We start from the raw sequence: 19,237 nt of genomic DNA on the forward strand, positions 1-19,237 counted from the left end.
AGCCAGTTATATAATAAGTTTAGCAAAGGGTCCTTTAGAAAAAGATGTAATGGTTTTGAAAGAAGAGACACACTACGTGAATTGCTTTGTTATGGAGATGTTGTATTGAAGCTCGGGTGCTACATCTGGGGTCCAAGGAATAATATTGGTCAATATCAAACTAGCTTTTGATTTGTGAAACTCAAAATACCTTCAGGTCCAGAAGGCATTAAAAAGAAGCCTATTTGTATTCATAATACCATTTTTAAAGAGCCACAGAATTATGTGGAAAACAGAATTGGATGGATGGTCAGTCTCAAACTCATCTCCATCTAAAATCGCATCTGTCTGACCTCATGTATCATCACAGCTAAAGGAAGGTCTGGGCAGTGAGGCCCAGCACGTTTCTCGAAGCTGCTAATTCTGAGCAGCCTGCACCCTGAGGCACCTCAGGGCCTGGATCGATCACAGTCAGACTCTTCTATACCCTGACTGAGCACAGTCACATCTTTCCCTGGCTGGTCTCCAATTGGCTGCAACTTTCAGAAATAGCAAACTGTAAAACTTTTCCCCCAATATTTTCTGATGAGGATCCAGATGTTGGAATCAGTGGGTTTCCAGAGTTGTTGCTTGTTGTAATGAAAGAGGCCAGGAGCCACTTAACCACATGATGGCTGAGCTTCTGCAGGAGATACCTGCCAATCAGCCATCATCCTGACTCCTGAAAGCCTGAGGGGAGGCTGGCTCCACCCTTCCTCCGGCTTGGAGGGCCTGCGCTGTTGTTGAGATGGCCAAAGAGAGAGAGAGGTCAAGGGCCAGATCTATTTCTGAAGCCTTAAGTGAAAACTGATTTGATGGGTATAGTAGAAAGGTTTTCATCTCTTCAAAGCCAGTGTATTAGAAAACTTGCTGATGGTAGTAGTTATTGGTCTGGAAGATTGGCACTGACCCTGTTGGCTGGGCCCACCAGGAAACTCCTTTTGCTTAACCATTTCCTTTCTTCCTTCAATATTTGCAGAGTACATGCTACATGTCAGTCAGGGTGCTATTGATCAGACATTGAACAACAATAACAAAATACCCAAGTCACACCCTATCCCTGAGCTCAGGAAGTTCAGAGTCTGGTGGAGGGAGAGGCAAGAAGACTGGCAGCTTCATTATGGAATCTATACGTGCCACACCGAGGTTGAGAAGAGGGCCACCTGACCTGGTACACAGGCAGGAACGGGCCACAGGTGATGACGGTGACAGGAGCATTCCAGACAGAAGAAAGATGTGTGCACAGCTTGGATAGGAAGCTGAGGAGAGCCTGTCAGTCTGCACAATTACAAGATTCCCCCAAGGGAAGGGCAGGAGGGAGAAGAAGGGTGAGAGATGAGTCTGGAGGAGGCAGGGGCGAGGTCACAGAGGGTCTTTTCTGCCATAGGAAGAAGTTGGGACCTTTACTGTAGGGCAGTGGGAACAGTGAAATTTTGTGATTGGGACATTGTGACCTGCCATTGAGCCCTGTGGATGGTGGAGTGTTTTCCAGCATGTTTTGTCAAGGTTTGAGGGGTAGACCAGCAGCTTGGATGGTTCTGATGTAAGTGAATACTTGTCGCTCCTGTTAGTCCATGAGTGGGAGGAAGAGAATGAGGGATGTTTCTTTTCTTTTTAAGTAAAAATATACCATTAAAGCCTGATGTAAAAATTAGTAAATGTTAAATGATAATAAGTCAGGTGGTCTCCTTTGAATCTGAAAATGCTCTAAGATAAGCTGAAATAGCCAGAGGGCATTTAAACAGAATACATTTGTTCTTGAAAGCAACCTAAAGGATATAGGAAACGGCGTTAAGAAACACACAGAAATACCCTGACTAAAAGACTGTCTCTGGAAATTGCCTAGGTCGATGTCTTCTTCAATAAAGTTGTTTTCTGCTGCTATTTTTTTCACTCATGGATGGTCCCTTTATATCTGATCATCAATTTTCTACAAGGTTGCTAAAATGTCTCCTCAGAGCTTAGATTTTTACATTTTAATTCATTTGTTGGCGATTCTTAACCTGAGACAATATATGCTGTTGGCATAATTCAGGTCATTGTTTTCTAGCTGACAAATTACTCAAATCCCAACCCTCCCCTTTTTCTCTACTTGCTTTCGCCTGTGTTGTTTTGAGGGTACTAACTGGCCAAAAAAACAGTCAGTCTCTATCGGTTCGAGTGGAACCTGTCATTGGACTTACGTCTCTCTTCCCAAGATGTACATTTTGGGCTCTCTTAAGTCACTTCCTTCCCAAACCCTTGACATTATTATTTCCAGTAACTTTCCTTCTTTCCGAAGCCCTCCCAAGATATCATTTCTCTCTCCAAGTCCAACACAGGCTTCATATTCTCCATGTTCTGAGACTAAAAAGCACACTGTAATCTCAAGACAGAGAAGTTTGTGGTGGGTAAACACAGTAGAGTTTCATTGTGATTTTTATATTAGTCTGATTTTCCAATCAATATGACACCTTTCTAGAGACTAGGGCCATGTCCTTAGGTACTTTTGTAATCTTAACTAGAGCTTAGCACAGTAGAATTCAATAAATATAAATTTAAGAATGTGTTTGGGTTATGTTGTGACTTGGCAAGAGCTACAGTGATTTCCATTTAGGGGTTCATGGTAAGACGTGAGGTATAGCTGCAGCAGCTCAAGGCATCAGACAGCTGTCCTTGTGTTACTGGGATGAGCCGGGTCTGGAGCAGCTCAGCACATTTGGCCATTCAAAAGAGACTGAGTATGTAAGAGTGTCTTTAATTCAGAAATGCCAGTCCCCTGGAAGGCAGGGGTGTCCTGTCCACAAAGCTGCCTTAACATTCTCCTGGTGCTGGAAGTTTTTATAAGGTTCAGGGGGAAAGAAAAGTAAAGAGTCCATGCACTTAGTCACATAACAATGTGCAGGAGGTGAGGGTTCAGCTGCAGAAACATCTCTGCAAGTTCTGATGTAGCACAGGCCTAATCAGCATGGTCCTATCTGGTGTCCTTGGTAAATCTTCAAGACAGCTGAGGTCCAGTGGCTCCCAGGAACAGTTGAGACCTGAAGCCTCTGGAACATCTGCCTCTGAGAATTATCTGTGAAAAAAACAACAACTCCCTGTTTTCCTAAGATACAAAGTAAAGATTTAAGATTGGTGAATAAGTTTTTAATTAATATATAGGCCTTGACTTTTCACAGTAAATCCTGTGGCTAGGCTTTTATAAACAACTATTGTGATTTAAACTCTCCTAATTGTCAGGTCCCTCCCCAGTGTAAGCTTCCCCCAACATTCCTGCAAAGGTAAATTTTTTGCTACATTTCAAAGTAAAGACCAGGAAGCCATTAAGAGAGACTAGCAAGCAGATTAGCTATTTTCTAACCCTTACACATCTCCTATTCATTACAACTAAATAGCTACTTATTAGTGAAGCCAAATTTCTCACTTTTGGGATCCCCTATCACTTGGAATTTACACAACGAACAGCCCCCATATCTGTGAACACATGAGGAGTGACTTCCTTTTTCCAGGGCGAGGCTACAAGAGTGGTGTGAGTAGTCTGTGGTTACAGAGCAGCAGTAGCCCTAGGATTGCAGAGGACTAGTGTCTTCTAGCTGTAAATTTCTAGCTTTTCTTATGCTCTTGTTTCACACAGGGCTAGCTCAGAGCAAAATAATGAAGATGCAAAATCTCCTTTCCTGCCATCCCCCTCCCCACAAGCCCAGTCTCAGAGAGCTTTTCTAGTCAGGAAGTTTTACTCTGCACACAAAACATTCGGGTGTCCTTGCACCTAATGTGACCTGGTTTCATGTGTGACTCTTGGGAGTATTTACAGTTTAAATAAAAAACAACAGAAATTGATGGCTGGTGGGAAATTTCCTGTCTTATGTTGTTTGAGGGATAGCTTAAGCAAGGCAGCTTCCATTTTCACTTTTGTTTCCCAGTTTTTGTTGATTTATGTAAGGTATTTTTCCCCGCCGAGAAGGAAGGAACAGGTCTCGGAGCCACCAAGTGTGGTAAGTTCAAAAGGCTTTATTCAGTACAAAGCATTCCCTGGATGAGACTCACTGGCATGCAAGATGGAGGTCAGGAAAAAATCGCACATGGAGAGACCGCGCGGGTATATTTAAAAAAAGAGTCCATCTAGGGCAGTCGGGCTAATATGACGTAGAGAAATCTTACTGGCTGACAATCGCCTTTGTTTCCAAGGAGTCCTAGGAAGTTTCTTTTTGGCGCACTTGACTGTGGGCGGTCCTAGCCAAAGTTCCCGGAGCCTAAGTTCCCACGTGACCAGCCCTCTATCCACCGACCTTACAATTTGTATGGCCTTCATATTTCTATCCTGAAGCTTCCTGCTCAACTCTCAAATCTCACTCTTCCAATCCTATTATCATTTGTAAATTAATCAAGGTTAAGAGAATTTGAGCCAAAGATGAGAAGATGCTTGCTACTTGTAAAATGGATTTTGATGTAGCTAAAATTCAAAGTCTAGCATACTGGGGATGAGTGGTAGTAGGATGACTAGTGGGAAGGGGACTTTGAATGGTCTCCACCTTTTAAACAATGGTTCAAGTGTATTCTTGAACATAATGGTTATTTAAGCATGGAAAAAATGTTAAAGAAAATGCTCAAAACAAGACTGTGAGACACAGATCCCCTTTTGTGTGTTTTTATCTGCACTCATCAGAGGTGCAGACATTCACTGTTAGGACATCTTTGACTGGCATTCTTTCCTTATAGGGCTGATCCTTTTATTATGACATGGGGAGCAAACAGAGAGATGCTTGTTAGACTCAAGTGGAGCAGGGCTCCGGAGGTGCTGGCTTTACAGGCACTAAACCTTTATTTGCTAGATCATGACATGGTGGTGGTGGTGGGTGGGCAGGCAGGGTGCTGGAGCCTGGTGGGCAGTGGGCAGTGGGCAGTATGAGTGGATGAGGGCACATGGAGAGTTGGGGTAATAGCCAGTCATCAGGGTATTTCAGTATTTCAGCAATAGGAACTGCTATGCCTGTGTGACTGACTGGTAGTTGGATCTTGTACCTATACCTGCACTTGCTGATGAGAAAAGAAAGCTAGAATTGAACTTAGGAGACTGGAGCTTGACTCCTAGCTCTGCTCACCATTGAATTTCAGGCAAATCTCTTGAACATCGAGCTTCAGTTTTCCTATCTATAAAATGGAAATAATAATAACTGCTCTATCTCAAGTTAGTAGTGAGATAAAATATATGAGAACATTTTATTAAACTCGGAAATATTCTGGCTAAGTTTCTTTTTATCTTGATGTTTTAACATTATTGTTGAGTTTTTTTATTTAGCGATAATTTCAAGTATAGAAGTATTTAAGGTTGTTTATCCAAATATTATATTTCTGTGCTTTTTAGTTGTTGGGTATGCTTCTTGTTTATTCCCCTCTTATGTTAGGGTGTGGGCTTGGAAGGTACATAACTAAGCTTTGTTTGTACTGTGTACAAGATAAGGATAAATAGGATGTGAGTGAGGGCCTGAGGAATTCTTTTACATGGAAAGTAAATCAAATTTAGGACATGACTTTTTGCAATGTATAGCACATCTCAGTTAGGGCTTTTCAAACTCTTTGTTAGCTTCTTGCTTTCAAGATATGTGGAAAATGGAATTCTAGGAATGACATATGCAATTAATTTAAAATATATATTAGCAGTATGTAAAGATCAAATTTTTAGTGAAGGTGGTAGAGAAAATGTATCACACATTGACCTACTCACTCCAATATTTTATTAAAGGATATGTGTAGCCACGTTCTTGAAGAAAGTAAAGGAAGTAGGATACCTGGCCTTCCTCCTAGAAATTTGTGTGTAGCATTTTATTCCAGTTAAAGAACATAGCATGGCTCTCAGGAAGAGGTTATGCAGTTATGCCAGAGATTCAGGGAGTGGGGGAAGTAGGAGGCACAAGGACCTTTATCTGTGAGTCTGTTTCTATTTTGTTTGTCAGTTTATTTTGTTCATTAGATTCCACATATAAGTTAGATCGCATGGTACTTGTCTTTTTCTCTTACTGGCTTATTGCACTTAGCATAATGCTCTTCAGGCTGACAGCTGTTAGATGGGATGGGTGGTAAAGGTGAAGGGATTAAGGAAAGAAGAAAAAACCTTATAGACACAGACAATAGTATGGGGATTACAGGAAGGAAAAAAGGTAGGGGAGGTGGAGGAGGGTTGGGGGGATAGATGGTGATGGCAGGAGACTTGGGGTGGTGAACACACAGTGCAGTGCACAGATGATGTATTGTAGAGTTGTGCACCTGAAACCTGTATAAGTTTATTAACCAATGCCACCCCAATAAATTCAATAAAATATTTTTTTGAAAAGGACCCCTGAAGAGGGAAAATGGAACAGTAAATTTCTTTTCCATCAAAAAGTCTTTTAAAAAATTGTTCCTCTCTTTAATTGGAATATGCATCTCAGAAAGAGCTTCAGGTACGTCACTCCAAACATAAGAAGGATGTTTTATTGTGTGTTTTGTCAATCACCAGGTGGGACCAGAGTGCATTTTGTTGGTGTGTTCAGTCTCTATGGACTGTTTGCTCAAGCTCTCACTACAGCCCATTCCACCAGGCCACAGCCCTTGCAAGAGTGGTGTAGTAACAGTAGTGATCTGATGATGGCAGCATTGGGCGACCTATCTCATTTTCTTCAGCCTGGCTCTGTGTAAACCTGTTCTATAGCTTGTTCCACAGCAGTATTTGGATCTCAGACTGTCACTCAGACTTTATTCTGCTTAATGACTGTATATATGTAAATGACTCTGCTTTTTTTCTGTGGAAGAAGTCTAATCTATCATTCCTGTTTTGGTTTTCAGTTAATGATTATATGTAATTATATTTAAATAAAATATTTATAAATAATTATATATAATTAGTGGTATATAAAATTTGGAATTTATGAATGTCAGCTTTGATGAAAGGTACCCTTCAATTTGGGAGGTGTTAGTCTTAGTATTATTACTTGTTTCTGTTTAGTGGCCAAGAATCTGCAATTCTCTTTTATGTGTATTCTTTAAGGCACAGGGTTTGTTTGTTTGTTTTTTTAAATAATAGGTAGGATATTTATTTGTTAAATCTCTAGAGATTATATTATAGATCTATATCTGGAAAATCCTCTGAGAAAAACAAATTATATTTTCTTAAAAATTTCAGAAGCAATTAGTCATCCCTGAATTCTGAAATGTTGTCAGGGGGTCACCCAGGTCAACTCTAAGTGGGCTTAACAGCAGAGGGAAGAAACATGCAGTTGCCCCTCTCCCCATTTGTAATCATGAGCAGGGAAGTGTGCATTCTGAGGTCTCTAGTGCTACTGAAAACAGAAAAAGAAAGATTGTTGCGAGTCAGTTTAGCATTACTCAAATTTTGCCAATACCTGAGGTCCAGGTACATTTTACCATTTCTCTTTAGCTGTTAGCCACCAGTGGTGCTACAAACGGAAGACTGTCTAGAGCAGAAGGTCTTCATTCTCCGAGGATAATGGGCTGTAGAAGCCGCATCGCAGCACCTTCCACCTTCCAGGGTTGAGGACAGTAAGAAACCAAGAGGGGAAGGTAGCTAAAGGAAATGAGCACATGGAGCTGGGGAAGGTCAGAGTTTCTGGAAGCACTCCCAGACGAGGTATGGGAACCGAGAGTGTTTCTAGTGATGGGAGGAGGATGCACAGTGACTCTTGCCTCCGAAGTTGGCCCTGATTCTCGAAGCACATGGACTAAAGATACACTGGTACATTTAGCTTTGAATCTTTCAGTTGACGCAGACCTTCTAATTCCCCTCAAAACTAGATGGGATGCTAAATCTATGTGAAGATGGTGTATATGGCACATAATGTTTTCTCAGGGGCTCCCTCAGCCTGCTTTGATTTAGGTCATAACCATGACCATTAGATGTAGCAGAAGGAAAATGAAAGATGATCTTAACAGGCTGACCTAAATACTCCTGTAACTGTCTCCATATGTATACTTTGGAGGTTTTAGAACACGACAGCACATTTTATTCCCCCATAAACACTTGGTATGCAATGGTCAGGCTCCAAGGATTTCCCAGCATGTGTTATAAATGCAATGTGAATTAAAGAAATCAGCTAAAGACACAGTAAGATGCTATGAGATTCTAATTATCCTGTTTGACTTTTGTTTATCCATGTTTTGGTTGTAAGGAAAAATCATGCATCTATTAATTAATCTTTTATCTATTTTTAAAATGATTTTTAATGGGGTGACAGTAATCAATCAGGGTACATGGGTTCAGAGAAAACATCTCCAGGTTATTTTCACATTTGATTAGGTTGCATACCCCTCACCCAAAGTCATATTGTCTTCCATCACCTTCTATCTGGTTTTCTTTGTGCCCCTCCTCTCCCCCCAACCCCTTCCTACCCCTCCCCACCACTGGTAACCACCACACTCTTGTCCATGTCCCTGAGTCTCATTTTTATGTCCACCTATTTATGGAATCATATAGTTCTTAGTTTTTTCTGATTTTCTTATTTCACTCAGTATAATGTTATCAAGGTCCATCCATGTTGTTGTAAATGATCAGATGTCATCATTTCTTATGGCTGAGTAGTATTCCATAGTATAATATATATGAACCAAAGCTTTTTAATCCACTCATCCACTGACGGACACTTGGGGGCTGTTTCCAGATCTTCACTATTGTGAACAATGCTGCCATAAACATGGGAGTGCATTTCTCCTTTTGAAACAGTGCTATGGTGTTCTTGGGGTATATTCCTAAAAGTGGGATAGCTGAGTCAAAAGGCAGTTCGATTTTTAATTTTTTGAGGAATCTCCATACTGTTTTCCACAGTGGCTGCACCAGTCTTCTATATATTTATTGTTTCAGGTCTTATATTTAGGTCTTTTATTCATTTTGAATTAATTTTAGTACAAGGGGACAAACTGTAGTCGAGTTTCATTCTTTTGCATGTGGTTTTCCAGTTTTCCCAGCACCATTTGTTGAAGAGGCTTTCTTTTCTCCATTGTGTGTTGTTGGCCCTTTTATCAAAAATTATTTGACCCTATACATGTGGTTTTGTTTCTGGGCTTTCTGTTCTGTTCCATCGGTGTGAGTGTCTATTTTTCTGCCAATACCATGCTGTTTTGATTATTATGCTTTTTAATATAATTTTAAGTCAGGTATTGTAATGCCCCCAGCCTCGTTCTTTTTTCTTAGGATTGCTCTGGCTATTCAGGGTTTTTTTATAGTTCTATATAAACCTGATGATCTATTTCTTTAAAAAATGACGTTGTTATTTTGATGGGAATTGCATTAAATTTGTATATCACTTTGGGTAATATAGTAATTTTGACTATATTTATTCTTCCTATCCAAGAACAAGGAATATTTTTCCATTTTATTATCTTTCTCGATTTCCCTTAACAATACTTTGTAGTTTTCATTATATAGATCGTTTACATTCTTTGTTATGTTTATTCCTAGGAATTTTTTTTTTTTTTTTTTTTGCAACAATGAAGGGGATTGTTTTTTTGAGCTTGTTTTCTGATGTATCATTGTTGGCATATAGGAAGGCAATGGACTTTTGTATATTAATTTTGTATCCTGTGACCTTACTGTACTGGTTTATTGTTTCTAGTAGTCTTTTTATGGAGTCTTTGGAGTTTTCGATGTATAGGATCATATCATCTGCAAAAAGTAAAACCTTTACTTCTTCTTTCCCAATATGAATGCCTTTTATTTCTTTCTCTTGTCTGATTGCTCTGGCTAGAACTTCCAGCACTACATTGAATAAGAGTGGAGAGAGTGGACAACCTTGTCTTGTTCCTGATTTTAGGGGAAAAGTGTTCAGTTTTTTGCCATTTAATATGATGTTAGCTAATGGTTTATCATAGATGGCCTTTATTATGTTGAGATATTTTCATTCTATACCTATTTTGTTGAGTATTTTAAACATAAAATGATGTGTTATTGAATGCCTTTTCTGCATCTATTGATAGGATCATATGGTTTTTGTTCTTTGTTTGGTTGATATGGTGTATTATGTTAACCGTTTTACGTATGTTGAACCATCTTTGTGATTCAGGTATGAATCCTACTTAATCATGATGAATTATTATTTTAATGTGTTGTATTCAATTTTGCTAGTATTTTATTTAGTATTTTAGCATCAGTATTCATTAGAGATATTGGTCTGTAGTTTTTTTTTGTGTGTGTGTTGTCCTTGCTAGGTTTTGGTATGAGGGTTATGTTGGCCACATAAATTGTGTTTTACAGTATTGCTTCTTCTTCAATTTTTTGGAAAACTTTGTGTAGAATAGGAACCAAGTCTTCTTTGAACGTTTGATAGAATTTACCAAATTGTTGTCTGGCCTTGGACTTTCATTTTTTGGGAGGTTTTTAATAGTTGTTTCTATTTCCTCCCTGCTTATGGGTCTGTTTAGGCTTTCTACTTCTTCATGATTCAGTCTAGGAAGATTGTATTGTTCTAGGAATATATCCATTTCTTCTAGACTGTTAAATTTGGTGGCATATAGTTTTTCATAGTATTCTACAATAATTCTTTGTATATCTATGATATCTGTGGTGATTTCTTCTCTTTCATTTTGGATTTTGTTTATATGAGTCCTTTCTCTTTTTTCCTTGGTGAGTCTTGTCAAGGGTTTGTCAATTTTGTTGATCTTTTCAAAGAACCAGCTCCTTGTTTTATTAATTTTTTTCTATAGTTTTTCTGTTCTCTATTTCATTTATTTCTACTCTGATTTTTATTATTTCCTTTCTTCGGCTGATTTTGGGTTGTCTTTGTTTTTCTTTTTCTAGTTCCTTGAGATGTGAAGTTAAGTGGTTTACTTGGGCTCTCTCTTGTTTGTTCATATAGGCCTGTAGAGATATGAACTTCCCTCTTATTACTGCTTTTGCTACATCCCAGAGATTCTGATATGTATTGTTATTTTCGTTTGCTTGTATGTATCTTTTGATCTCTGCGCTTATTTATTATTTGACCCACTCATTTTTTAAAAGTATGTTGTTTAGTTTCCACATTTTTGTGGGTTGATTTACCTCTTTTTTGCAGTTGAATTCTAATTTCAAGGTTTTATGATCAGAAAATATACTTGGTATAATTTCAATCTTTCTGAATTTGTTGATGTTATTTTTGTGGCCCAGCATATGGTCAATTCTTGAGAATGTTCCATGTACATTAGAGAAAAATGTATACTCTGGCCTTTGGGATGAAATGTCTTATAGATGTCTATCATATCCAATTGTTCTAGTGTTTCATTTAAGGCCAATATTTCTTTATTGATTTTCTGTTTGGATGAACAAGAGCCATTAGTGGTGTACTGAGGTCTCCAACTATGATTGTATTTTTGTCAGTTTTTGTTTTTAGGTCAGTCAGTAGCTGTCTTATATATTTTGGTGCTCCTTTGTTTGGTGCATATATATTAAGAAGTGTTATGTCTTCTTGATTCAATGTTTCCTTTATTATTATGAAATCACCGTTTTTTTCTCTCATTACCTTTGCTGTCTTGTAGTCAGCCTGGTTAGATATGCGTATTGCTATACCTGCTTTTTTTTTGGGGATGTTATTTGCTTAGAGTATTGTTTTTCAACCTTTCACTTTAAATTTGTTTTTATCTTTGTAGCTTAGATGTGTTTCTTGTAGGCAGCATACAGTTGGATTTTCTTTTTAATCCATTCTGCTACTCCATGTCTTTTTATTGGTGAGTTCAACCCATTTACGTTTAGTGTAATTATTGACATTTGAAGGTTTTCTATTGCCATTTTATGTATTGCTTTCTGATAGTTTTGTATCTTGTTTGGTTCTTCTCTTTTATATTTCTATCATTTTTTTGTTTGGTTGTAATCCATACTTCTTTTCTCTGTTACTTTTTTTTTCAAGCAATGTACTTCTGTCTTGGTTTTTCAGGGGTGATTACCATTAAGTAATGGAAAGCATACATATCAGGTTCATTAGAGTACATTATCTCATGAGTGTTTCTGCACTCCATCGTCCTTTCCTACTGTTAATCTTTTTCTTTCCCCTTTTTTGTTTCTTTGTCACAGATTAATCTTGTTTTTATTATGATCTTGATGGAACTTTTACTTGTAGTTTTGTTTTGTTCTTTGTGTCTGGTTGGAAAATCCCCTTTAGTATTTCCTGAAGTGGCGGTTTTCTGGTGATAAATTTCCTCCTCTTTCCTGTATCTGTGAATGTTTTTTTTTTTTTCTTTTGTATTTGAAGGATACCTTTGACCGGTACAGTAGTCTTGGCTGGAAGTTCCTCTGTTTCAGAACTTTATATATTGGGGTCTACTCTCTTTTAGCTTGTAGAGTTTCTGCTAAGAAGTCTGTTGATAATCTAATGGGCCTTCCTTAATATGTTGTATTCTTCTTTTCCTTGGCTGCCTTGAGAATTTTTTCTTTGTCATTGGTTTCTGCCGATTTCATTATGATGTGCCTTGGAGTAGGTTTGTTAGCGTTAAGATAATCAGTGTTCTGTTTGCTTCTTGAATTTGAGGCTTTAGTTCTTTCCACAGGTTTGAGAAGTTCTTGTCTATTATTTTGCATATGTTCTCCATTCCATTTTCTTTCTCTTCTCCTTCTTATATACCCATATTCCCATGTTGCTCTTTCTGATGGAGTCAGACAATTCCTGTAGGGCTATCTCATTTTTTAAAAATTTGTGAGTCTCTCTTCTCTTTTCTCTGTAGTACCTCTAGTTGCCTGTATTCTATGTTACTAATTCTCTCCTCTATCTGCTCTGTTTTATTGGCTAAGGTTGTTACCTCATTTTTCAGTTCATGAATTGAATTTTTCATCTCTGTTTGACTCGTTTTCATAGTTTCAATTTACTTGGCGAAGTATTCTCTTTGTTCATTGAATTATTTTTTGAGATCCCTAAATTGCCTTTCTGTGCTTTCTTGTATATCCCTGAGTATTTTTAGGACTTCAATTTTAAATTCTCTGCCATTTAACGCCAAGGTTTCTAAGCTATTGAAATTGTTTTCTATAGATTTTTTCTCATTTACCCAAGCTACATCACTGTCTTTTGTATCCATGCTATTCAATTTCTTTTTCTTTAATGGCATTTGAGAGTAGTATTGTTAATAACACTAATAAGAGTTGCTAAAATTTTTTTTTTTGGAGAAAATGCAGTGAAAAACTGAAAATTCTATTGTGTTAAGTGGAACAAAAATACATAGAATGGAGGGCCTGTGTTGGGGGGAGTAACAAAGAAGAAAAAATGAGGCAAGAACCCACAAAATGCCACAAGGAACTAATTTGGATCAAGAATAAAATAATTTGTTTGTAAATGATGGTAGAATGAGAGAAATAGTGTAAGAGAAAAGAGAAAAAAAGAGAGAACAAGAAAAAAAATACAGTGAAAAATGAAAATTCTATTGTATTAAGTGGCACAAAAACTATAGAATGGAGAGCCAGAGTTGGGGGAAATGCTATAGAGATAAAAAATGAAGTAAAAAGCACACAAAATGCCACAAAAGAATTTGAATCCAGAATAAAGTAATTTGTTTGCAGGTGACATTCAAATGAGAGAAAGTGAAAGAGAAAAGAAAAAACAAAAAGAGAGAGAGAAAAAAATTGAGTTAAGTTTTTTGGAATGTAACACTCATAGAAAAAAAATGAATGAAAAATGTAACACCTATGGCTAATAATGTTCAAAATGAAAAGAAAATGATAAAATGACCAAGGTGGAAGGGAAAAAAAAGATAAAAAATTCAAGAAGAGAATGGAAAAAGTTATAAAGACTGTGGATTTTTCCTGGTTTTGAGAAGTTATCTTCTTCCTTTTTCTTTCTTCTCTCTCTTTTTGACTGGTGGCACTGTACCCCAGGTTCTGCCCCTTTGGCACTCTTAGGCAGAGATTTGCTGTTGTGTCGCTATGGTGATGACATAAACTAGGCCTTAGTCCCATTGGTAGGCAGGGCTTGTTAGTGTTTGCAGGCTCCGACAATGGGAAAGTTTGTTTTCCCAGAGCCTCTCCCCAGATTTCTTTTTCCTGAACCAGCAGTCTGGGGACCCAGCTGTGAAGTTGTCCCAGCCACTGCCTGGAGAGAAAAAGGCTCTAAGAGCTGCCAAATCCTTCCTCTATTCCCACTCAGAGCAGGGTTCTTGGTAAGGATTTGCCAGCCAGAGCCGCCAGCATAATCAGGCAGGGCTGGGAACCGATTGCCTTTCAGGTGTCTTTCTATGAGCCTCCAGGCATGTCTAGTATGCCTCAGCACTCCGCAGGTCTGCTCTCCAGAGGCTGTCTGCAAGCTGCCTGTGCACCCTTCCCCCCCCCACTTCCGCAGTTCTCTTCCCCAGGAGTGTGTTTTTGTTAGCCTGAATGGCTGGTGGAGGTGCCGCGCCCAGACATGTCTGGGTGTAGGGAAGCTGCCTTTTGTGCACTTCCTGTGCGCTGTTGTTTGGGAAGCCAGGATTATTTAGAAACTCTGGTTACAGCTCACACAGAGGGTCACTACTGAAAGTCTCCGACCCAGCCCCTCCATCAAGGAATGTGGGCACCCATGCCTGAAACACCAGGTGAATCCACTCACACACTGCCTGTGCTCACCAACCGGGATACTGGAAGTAAACAAGGCAACTGCTCACCCACCTCTGCCTGGGTCTGCCACTGACTTTAGCTCCACGTGGGCTGAGCTGTGGGTACACTCTCTCCTCAGCTTGAATGTCTCTGCCCTAACTCAGCTTTTTCTGCACCCCCAGCCCTCGCTTTCTCTCAGTTCCAAGTGAAAGCAGCCCTTGCTTAGGTCAGTGAGGAAAGCAGAATACTCCATTCTCCATCTTATATCCTTCAGAATGGATTATATATTCAGCCACCTTTTTGCCCAGTCATACCTTTGTTTGATGTATGTGTATTACAGATGCTTCTGAGATTGTTTTTCTGTCTCTAGTTGTTGAATTTGTTGAAGTTTCAGGGAGAGGTATTGGAGCACTCCTCACGGTGCCATTTCTCTGACGTCACTCTAATCTTTTATCTAGAAACTTGAAAATACTGAGCTCTAGCTCTCTTACATGTCACCATCTAGACTGGTCCTGGGTAAATTACTTCATTTCTTTAAACTTGAGTTTTTCTTGTGATAAAACAGGAGGCTGAACTTCAAGTCTTCTTATTTTGAGTGTATGATTGTTTCTTGTCATTGTGTCCAGCATTGTGCAGAGTTTTTGGAGGAAAGATTTGAGAGCTATATTTTAACTTTTCAAAACATACTAACAACTCTTTTTTTTTTTTTTTTTCTGAAGCTGGAAACGGGGAGGCAGTCAGACAGACTCCCGCATGCGCCTGACCAGGATCCACCCGGCACGCCCACCAGGGGACGATGTTCTGCCCATCCGGGGCATCACTCTGTCACAACCAGAGCCACTCTAGTGGCTGGGGCAGAGGACAAGGAGCCATCCCCAGTGCCCGGGCCATCTTTGCTCCAATGGAGCCTCGGCTATGGGAAGGGAAGAGAGAGACAGAGAGAAAGGAGAGGGGGAGGGGTGGAGAAGCAGATGGACGCTTCTCCTGTGTGCCCTGGCCGGGAATCGAACCCGGGACTTCTGCACGCCAGGCCGACGCTCTACCACTGAGCCAACCGGCCAGGGCCACTAACAACTCTTAATTTGATTTTTTTTCATGAGAGGTCTTTGTGATATTGCTTTCTCCAAATCTCCTGCTATCCCTTGACCAAATCTATTCTAAGTCACTCATCTTCCTTGTCTCTTGGCTGCCACTTCTTTCAAACTGGCCTCTGCTTTCACTCTTGTTTCTCTACAATCTATTCTTTACCCAGCACAAGATTGCTCTTTTGAAAACTAAATCAGAACATGTCTCTCTCCAGGCCTAAAACCTTCCAATGACTTCCCATTGTCCTTGGAAATACAAATCTATTCCTGCCTCAGGGCCTTTGCACTTCCTCTGCTGGGAACACATTTTGCTCCAGATCTATGCACAAAAGTCTGCTTTTCAAGCAGGTTGCAGTTTAAGCCTTACTCCCTAAGAAAGGCCTTCTATGACCTCTCCATATAAAATGACCATGTCTTTTGCTCAATATCTGACACAGTTATTGGTTTTATTTGTATAGCACATTCTACCTGAAATTATCCTGCATATTGATTTTTGTTGTTCTTGTTGCCTGTCTCATCTCAGTATAGCATATATGGGAATGGGGACTTTGTTGCTTTGTTCATTGCATATCCTGAGCAGCTAAGTGGAGTCTGGCATATAATAGGTGCTCAAGAAGTGTGTGTAGAATAAATGAATGAAAGAATAGATATCACAGGCAGGAAAAATACATACTAGAGAGGTTGTGATCTCATAGCAAATTAAAAGCAGGCCACAGGCTAGAATGCAGGCCTCCTTATGTTTCTTTCTTCCAGGTCAACCCGCCACACAACAAGCCTAACTTAGAAATCTTTCATCCACTATCTGTTTACTTATTCGCCACATATTATAGAGCTCTTATTATGTTTCAGACACTGTTCTATATCAGTAGTTCTCAACCAGGAATGATGTTCCCCTGGGATCATTTTCCAATGTCTAGTGACATTTGTGGCTTTACACTTGAGTTGGAGGTGCTACTGGCATCTAGTGAGTAGAGGCCAGTAAACATTACCCAGTATGCAGTAATCCTGGTTCTTACCCAACAGAGGGCTATTCAGCTTAAAATGTCAATAGTGCTGAGCTCGGGAACCCTTGTTCTAGATGAACAGACAGATACCTGTTTTCATGGACTTTATAATCTAAAGTGGGGAGAAAGAAGACAAATAGTGCATACCATATATAAATAGGTTAAATGCCATGGCCAAAAAAGTGGTGCAATGGAGAAGGAAGAAAAGTCAGAACAGAGTCAGGAGGAGTGCTGGTGGGGCACTGTGGGTAATGGGAGTAGTAGCTTCCCTGGGAGGTGAACCAGAAAAAGAGAATTTTCCTCTGGAGGTCTATCTCTGTGGCCTGGACTGACCAGTCCTTTGAGTTCTAGCCCATTGCTGTGGGGCATTAGCCCATTCAACTTCAAATCATCTTCACAATGACAAATATAAAACCCTCCTGAACCAAGGGGCATGTTAACCTCCAAATAAAAATAGAGCAAACTGCCATGGGCTAGAAATATTATTTTCTGCCCCTTTCCAAGAGTGTTTAAATTCTCCTGTTTCTCAGCACCTTCAGCATGCTATCATCACAAATGAAGGGCAGTGTTAATTTGATGCAAGTTTTATTGCTCATTGTCAGTTTCTTGCTTTTCTCTCAAAGCAAAAATAGTGTGATTTCAGCCTCTCTCAAGAGCATGTGGGTCTTTGGTTGTACAGAGGTTTCTGTCTGTCTAGGTTAATTGCCCAAACTCAACAGAAACAATTGTAGATTTTATTATCTTAAGAAAGCTGTAGTAGCCTGACCAGGTGGTGGCGCAGTGGATAGAGCGTCGGACTGGGATGCGGAAGGACCCAGGTTCGAGACCCCGGGGTCGCCAGCTTGAGCGCGGGCTCATCTGGTTTGAGCAAAAAGCCCACCAGCTTGGACCCAAGGTCGCTGGCTCCAGCAAGGGGTTGCTCGGTCTGCTGAAGGCCCGCTGTCAAGGCACATATGAGAAAGCAATCAATGAACAACTAAGAAGTCGCAACACACACAACGAAAAACTAATGATTGATGCTTCTCATCTCTCTCCGTTCCTGTCTGTCTGTCCCTGTCTATCTCTGCCTCTGTAAAAAAAAAAAAAAAAAAAAAAAAAAAAAAAAAAAAGAAAGCTGTAGTAGTTGGTGCCAATAGAACTCAGGTCAATGAAATGGTTCTTACTATATCTATTCATATATATAATGTATGTGTATGCATATACATTGATATACATTTAAGATCTCACTAAAAAGCATACTAGCCCTGGCCGGTTGGCTCAGCGGTAGAGCGTCGGCTTAGCGTGCGGAGGACCCGGGTTCGATTCCTGGCCAGGGCACACAGGAGAAGCACCCATTTGCTTCTCCACCCCTCCGCTGCGCTTTCCTCTCTGACTCTCTCTTCCCCTCCCGCAGCCAAGGCTCCATTGGAGCAAAGATGGCCCGGGCGCTGGGGATGGCTCAGTGGCCTCTGCCTCAGGCGCTAGAGTGGCTCTGGTCGCAACATGGTGATGCCCAGGATGGGCAGAGCATCGCCCCCTGGTGGGCAGAGCATCGCCCCATGGTGGGCGTGCCGGGTGGATCCCGGTCAGGTGCATGCGGGAGTCTGACTGACTGTCTCTCCCTGTTTCCAGCTTCAGAAAAATGAAAAAAGAAAAAAAAAAGCATACTAAAATTGTGGTTTTGGTAGTTTGGTAGGCATGTACTTGCTTTACTGGTCTCTCTTTTGTTTGTTTGTTTTTATGAAGCATTAAAACCCCATAGGTATTCAACAAATGTTGTTGAATTAATAAACTGCAAAAATTATTTTGGGATTACTAGATTCTAAATTATTTTTCCACATATGCATGAACTTATTTATATCACTGAAACACAACTTAGTAAATACACTAGCATAGTCTTACGGCATTATCATTCTGACATTTATTTCTAAATCTATGTGTTTTTTTTTATTTTTTAAGCTATTGCATGGGATCTGATTTGAGCATGGGGTTTCTGAATATAGTAAGTCTGAGACTTTTAGTAGGTGATACCTTTTCTGTATACCTTTAACCTAGGAAGGAATTATTAAGCAAGAAAATAGATTTCAATAATAAATGTTTTTGATTCAAAAATATGTAAATTGACATTGTTGAAGAAATACATAATGCAGTATTTTATTTTGGGTGCTATTTTATTCTACAGAAGACCTTGTTGACCAGTTTACTGTATGTATGTTGATTTCTTTTTCTAGTGCTATTTTTTTACAATTGAGTTTGGCCTGTGCAAGCAAGAAGGACAACTGCGGGCATATGGAGCCGGACTGCTTTCTTCCATTGGAGAATTAAAGGTATGAAGCTGTGAATGAAAGTATCCTTCCCAAGCAAACTAGTTCAAGGTCATGAAAGATATCGATTTGTTTATCTGCACATTTCTACTTGCAGGTCCTCCATAAATATTTAACACAGAGGAGTTGGCACCTTAGATGTGGGTGCTGACCTAACTTTTCACACTTCTGAAAATGGGTCATGCCTTTCTGGGTTTGTGGTATGACTCAAATGGATTAGCAGCTAGCTATATGCACAATCAACAACAGTGACAAATGTATGCTCACATGTTGGCTAACAAATGACTGCCCTAAATTTAGTGCTGAAAAGTCGGCAATGAGCTAGCAGTGATTCTACTG

The 19,237-nt window shown here is 39.7% G+C and overlaps 1 protein-coding gene across 1 annotated transcript in view; it reads left to right on the top strand.

Moving 5' to 3' along the window:
- Positions 1-19,237, top strand: part of TPH2 (tryptophan hydroxylase 2) — a 150,760-nt gene that overhangs the window by 120,106 nt on the left and 11,417 nt on the right. Inside the window, exon 9 of the mRNA XM_066258260.1 lies at positions 18,806-18,901. Within this exon, the coding sequence (XP_066114357.1) occupies positions 18,806-18,901 (96 nt within the window). The remainder of the gene's footprint in view (positions 1-18,805; positions 18,902-19,237) is intronic.

This window comes from Saccopteryx bilineata, chromosome 2, assembly GCF_036850765.1.
Source record: "Saccopteryx bilineata isolate mSacBil1 chromosome 2, mSacBil1_pri_phased_curated, whole genome shotgun sequence".
NCBI classification, from domain to species: Eukaryota; Metazoa; Chordata; class Mammalia; order Chiroptera; family Emballonuridae; genus Saccopteryx; species Saccopteryx bilineata.